The following is a 5,859-nucleotide window of genomic DNA, read 5'->3' as shown; positions in this document are numbered from 1 at the left end:
GTTCCGTTATATTGCGCGAATAATTTTTTGTATGCAAAAATCATACAAAAATGAAATTATGGGTAAAATATGCACGAACTTATGGACTGACCTGGTAAATATGCATGAATATAAAATATGAAAATTTATGTTTATATGTGTGTATTCATATTTTAAAGGTGAGTTTTTCGTTATAGCAACAGCTGTTTCAGCATAAGCATGCAAATGTAATTCCCGTATTGTAGCAAATCCGCGAAGTAACTTATTCAGTAATTCAGGCCGCATTTTACTATTGTCCTGTGATCCCTTTTAAGTTGGTCAGGTAGCTTGTCACTAAACCAAAGCAGTTTGACACGAAATTATTGTTATTTCTTTCGATACAGCTGTGGATAAGGCGTGCTCCTGAATTTGTATGATTGTTTCTGTATACCGTGGGCGTGCCGTCAATCGTAAATAGGTACGTCAGCATTATTTTTAATTGTTTTCGGGAATATCAGAAGCATATTTATGTAGAAGCATACTTCGTAGATCAAATACCTATGCTTACCCTAAGTTCAGTTTGAGATCGACGAAAGTCGATGGCTGCAGTTGTTCTTTGAAGGTCCTTATCTATGTACATTAAAATAATCGCGTTAAAACATTACCTTGGTTCATTCCTGGAAATGTGGAATTGAAATTTATTGTGATTTTAAAAATGCCAGTTTTGAACGTGCCAACTTGATCTTAACAAACATAATCGACTTTGTTTCGCCAACTGAAGTATTCTAAATGTATTTGACACAAGAAATTCAGTTTTAGATGATTATTTGGCTACTTTTAAACACAAAAAACCATTTATTGCAATTATTTTATTTCAAACTTAAAAAAAATATGTAACCCTAATCCTAATCGTAAGTCCTATACTCGATAGATATATTCCCAAAAAATTCATTCATTCGTGTAAAAAGAGAATGAAGTGAAAAAAAATATCAAAAAAAAATATTTTTAAAGTTCACTTACGAATTTATTTCGTGCTTACGCATTTTAATTCATTAAATATTGTATATTATAAGAAATGAAATATTAAATGCCGAAACCAAAATCTACCAAGTCTTAGAGACTTTTCCTCAGACTAATTTAAACGCTTTGTACTCACTCTATTTTTCGTATTAGATTAAAAAAAAATCATAAAATATTGCAAATCGTGTTAAAAAAATTTAGGTTGGCGCATTGCCCTAAGCTGTCGAAGAGAGTAGCATCCAGTGACCTTAATCGTTTAGCTGCCAAACCCGGACATTTACATAAAAAGTGCTCAACAGTTTCCTTCTCTGAATTGATATTTGCATTTGAGCTTGTCCTGATAGTCTGAAAGCATTGTTTCACACACATCAACGCGACGACTTTTTTCCAAGAAATTGAGAGTTTTCGGTACCAAACGAGGTTTGACTTTTCGTAGGCCCAAATGGTCTTTCAAAATGGTTTTCACAGATCCTTCTGATATTCCGATCATATCAGTAAGGTCTTTAACAGTCAACCGACGATTTTTGAGCACTAACTTCTTCACTTTATTGACGTGTTGGTCATCTGTTGACGTCGATGGTCGTCCGGAGCGCTCCAAGTCATCAACACGTTCTCGACCCTCTTTGAAGTCTTTGTTCCACTTATAAACATTTTTCTGCTACAATGTATATAGGAGTTCAACTTGGTACCACTTATTCGCCAGTTGCAAATAGAGAAATAATCTTAACTTTTCACATCGCCTAATGAGAAGTGAAATCAATTTTGAATTTTAATTTAACCATTCATTTGCCAAAAATTTTCAAAAGTTACCCTTATTAATATTTCATTTATCCCATATTTATTTCAAACAAAATTAGAGTTGCAAAAATATTCAAAGACTTAATACGAAATTATAAATACATATTTTTCGTTCCACATACACAGTATGTAGCAAACCAATTAAGTAAGCTGCTCCATCGGCATCTGCTCAACATAGACGTCACTCACCGGTTATCTGTAGGTTATAAATGAAAACGGCATTTCAATTTGTTCATAAATAAATTTCTGCGGACGTATGCCATATAGCTTAAGTCGACTTACGATAAAACTTAAATTGTTTTCTTATTAGCGTACTATTTTAAGAGTTATCGTTACTTCTTATATTATTTTATTTTATAATTGTTTAGAATCAAATTAACTTAAGCTACTATGTCATATGATTAGATGCAGCCACAGATTTCATTGGAAAATTAATTACCGTAATTTTCTTCCATGTCCGAGTCTGGGAAGTAGAAATCATCAACCTCATCGGTAAGAATACAACAAGTACCAATCATCGCTATCCCACAAGTCGTAAATATCGTTGCTAGGAATTCTTATATCAACAGTTAATATTTCGAACACTATTTTGATAAGTGACTCTTTCTCAGCCTCCGTGTATTTCTGAAACTGCATGAAAGGAAAAAGTGAAAAGATATGACAATTACCGCTATTGTCGATAGCCAATATTCTTAATACACACCTCTGAAATTCCATATTTATCTATAGATGTTCCGTATACAAAAAGGACGAATGGAAGTTGAGATCTTCCTTTACGATCTTTTAATATATTTATGGCTTCTAAGACGAATTCACAAGTAATTTTTTTGCAAAATTGTATATTTAAGTGACGCAGATGCTTGCAACTTCGCAACAGTTTTATCAGAGCTTCATTTGTTATATTGCCACTGTTTTTGATAACCAGCTCTTCAAGTTGCTCTAATTGGCAAAGTTTTCGAAGCGCGTCATCGTCGATTGCTTGATTATTTGTGCAATATAATGATTTCAGTTTTTCCAATTTTGATATGGAACTTATTTCTTGAGGATTGATTGAATTTGCGCCATAGATTTTTAAGGTTTCTAGTTGCTGCGACTTATTTTCGACCAATTTGAAAAAAATCTGTGTAGGTGATACCAAAACAGAAGTGCGGAGTAACAATTCAATGTGTTTCAGTCGAGGTAATAATGTTATATGCTCATATGGAAAATCTGGGCAAGACATTTTCAATATTTCGAGTTGCTGACAATGTTCTGCCAAGGTGTCGAAAAAGATTGGCGATAGCCGTTTACAACGACGTATGTCAAGCGATTTTAAGTTCGGCATGGAACGGCATATTTCAACCATATTGGAAGTTTGAATATTTCTACAACCATACAAATTTAGAACCTTCAGCTGTACCAGCGAGTTCATAAATTTGCCTGCAAACAAAGAAAATGTAAATATTTATGCATGTATTCATATTTCAGGGCAAGTTTTTCGTTATACTATAAGACCAGCTGTTTTACCTGTTATCGCAGAATTAACGGAGAGAGTCAGGCTCTCTAATTGAGTCAAATATTGCAGATATTGTATTGAGAGGTCATCTACATCGCAAGTATGCAAATGTAACTCCCGTAATAGAGGAAAACTGCGAAGTAATTTCTTCAGGCAATCGGACTCCATTTCACTATCGAACAATGTGATTCGTTTTAAGTTGACGCAGCACGTTCTAATAAATGTAATGATGCGTTCACGATTCACATATGGTACTTCGCCAGCCACTTCTTCAATATTTTTGCCAGCAAAACGAAAGAAGTCCCATATCTCCCATAATGTCATCCCTATGGTTTTACGAAATTCGAACCTTTTATATGCGCGTCTGGATAACATTTGGAATATTACTTGAAAACGATTGCATACTCGCGCAAAACGTACTTGATCTCGTAGCCCTAATAGGCCACATATAATCTCTAAGCAATCATCATTTAGCGATAGCATATTCAGCCCAAGTTTCGTAGCAACGTTCGGAGTTTTAGCTTTCTTTTGTTGGGTTCCACATTTCTCTTGGCTATATGCCTTTTCGGCATCAGGCTGATTCAAACTACTGCCAGCTTTGACCCCAACACGTGAACCTCTTATACGGTGATTAAATTTCTGCAATACTCTAAATATTGTATGAGAAATCAGGAGGTACTTCATTTTCATTTAAAGTATTTTACCTGTAAGCACTTTCTGGTTCGACAAAGTTCACAAATCCTACTGTCGGCGAAGAACGACGAGATCTCTTTTTATCATACACTAGGCGTACTTCCGAAATCATACCAAACTTAGAAAAATAACGACTTATATCGGCGTCCTTCAACTGCAGCAACACATGACATTCATAATTTAGAAAATTCCATTAACAATAATAATGAAATTATAGCTCTCACCCTTCTTGGAATGTTGTATACGAGAATATTGTAAATCAATATGTTGTCCTCTGTGTACGCCTTTTTATCTGGCGTAAAAAACACCTCGCTGCTTCCAGGGCCATCAGGTTCCAAATTTTCACCAGAGAACACCAACGACATGATTTTATCCGCTCGGCAGTACTAACGTATTTAACTCAATGGAACTCAAAAAAGTAATGAGAACTTCTAGTTCTTTTCTTCCAATTTATATTCATAAGTACAGCTTCAGCTGACACGATGAAACTAATGAAAGCCCCAGGTAAATGAAAAATCACCACCATTCCTTAGTATTGTAGATCGCTGACGTGGGATTTTGAATTGTTTCCATAGAAACGTGTCAGCTGATTGCTCTCTCACCACACAGTGTTGTTGTTTTCTTTGGGCATAAGTGTAGCTCAATTTTGTGTATCCTACGGGCAACAGAAATGGTGCGCACATTCACCGACCTAAACGCAGGATCGTGTCAGCTGTTACGATGAAACTATGTAAATAAAAAATCCCCACCGTTCCGTTCCGTAGTATCGTAGATTTTATCGTAGGATTTTTCAAATTTCGGTAGAATCGTGTCAGCTGATTGCTCTCTCACCACACAGTGTTGCCTCACAATACATTTCGAAAACTTTACAAAATAAACCTAGAAACCATATAATTTTTGTTAAAATAACTTAAAAACTATGTTGAATGATGTTAATTATAGCTAAATCAATTATTTTCATTTGTTGGTTTTTGACTTTGGTTTATTAAACAATGAAAAATTGTAACTGATAACGCGGATGTGTGAAAAAGTGTGTAAGTAAAAATATTAATGGGAACATTGTGTAGATACAACCAAACATATATACACACAAACCGATGTATTGTGTAAATACGTAACTAAAAGAACGCAGTTGTTCTCGACGGGATGAGTTTTGCTCAATTTTGTGTTCTCTACGGGCTGCGGTAAGGGACTACGATACATTGGTCAATGTGCGCACCATAAGTATTATATTTTACGCGTTATGGATAGACTTAAGTTCTTAGATCAAGCCTCAATTTTACTTTGCATAAAATTATATTATTTAAAAGTCACTTGTTTTCCTAATATTGGAGAGTGCTGAAAATATTAATATATTTTGCTTTGCACTCCTTAAATTTTTCGGATTCGATCTTATAACACTCCTTGTGAATTATTTGGCTTATTATCATTAAATAACATATGATCCTTTTGCTACTTTTCATTTCTTCTGGACCTATATATATTATATATAATTGGCGCTACACTTTGAATAAACCACGAAGTTTTTTTTACCAAAATCATGATCCAAAGTACAAAGAACACGTTGTGCGCACTTGTTCTCATGTGTTTGAAACCCCACCACAGTCAACTGATTTAAATGCCAATGAGCAGTTATTTGGTCAAAGATTAAAGAATCACCGCACATATAGTAAATCAGAGTTAGTGGCAGGTTTGAAAGTTGAATGGAACAAGAATCTATATTAATTCTGCGGAGTCGATGAAAACCCGGCGAGAGCTGTCGCACTATAAAAATAACTCCCAATTAAATATTAATACCTTCAAAACTTCGATTCTCTTACGATTTTTTGTTGTGATCCATTAAAATTCTGAGTCTGGAATGTTATGTTTTCTCATAAAAATATTGTTTTTTTTCT

General features: G+C 34.5%; 1 protein-coding gene across 1 annotated transcript; it reads right to left on the bottom strand.

Annotated features, from left to right (window-relative positions):
* Nucleotides 1–2,262: 2,262 nt before the first annotated feature.
* Nucleotides 2,263–4,329, bottom strand: LOC129235855 (uncharacterized). Its single transcript, XM_054869911.1, has 5 exons — nucleotides 4,189–4,329; nucleotides 3,976–4,118; nucleotides 3,283–3,920; nucleotides 2,480–3,195; nucleotides 2,263–2,406 (listed from the first exon to the last, which is right to left on the bottom strand). Exons 1-5 carry the CDS (start codon nucleotides 4,327–4,329, stop codon nucleotides 2,263–2,265), a joined length of 1,782 nt encoding a protein of 593 aa, XP_054725886.1.
* Between the last annotated feature and the right edge of the window lie 1,530 nt (nucleotides 4,330–5,859).

The sequence above is a fragment of the Anastrepha obliqua genome, chromosome 1, assembly GCF_027943255.1.
Source record: "Anastrepha obliqua isolate idAnaObli1 chromosome 1, idAnaObli1_1.0, whole genome shotgun sequence".
Lineage (NCBI taxonomy): Eukaryota > Metazoa > Arthropoda > Insecta > Diptera > Tephritidae > Anastrepha > Anastrepha obliqua.
The sequence above is the reverse complement of the archived record's forward strand: the minus strand, read 5'-3'. Positions and strand labels throughout refer to the sequence as shown.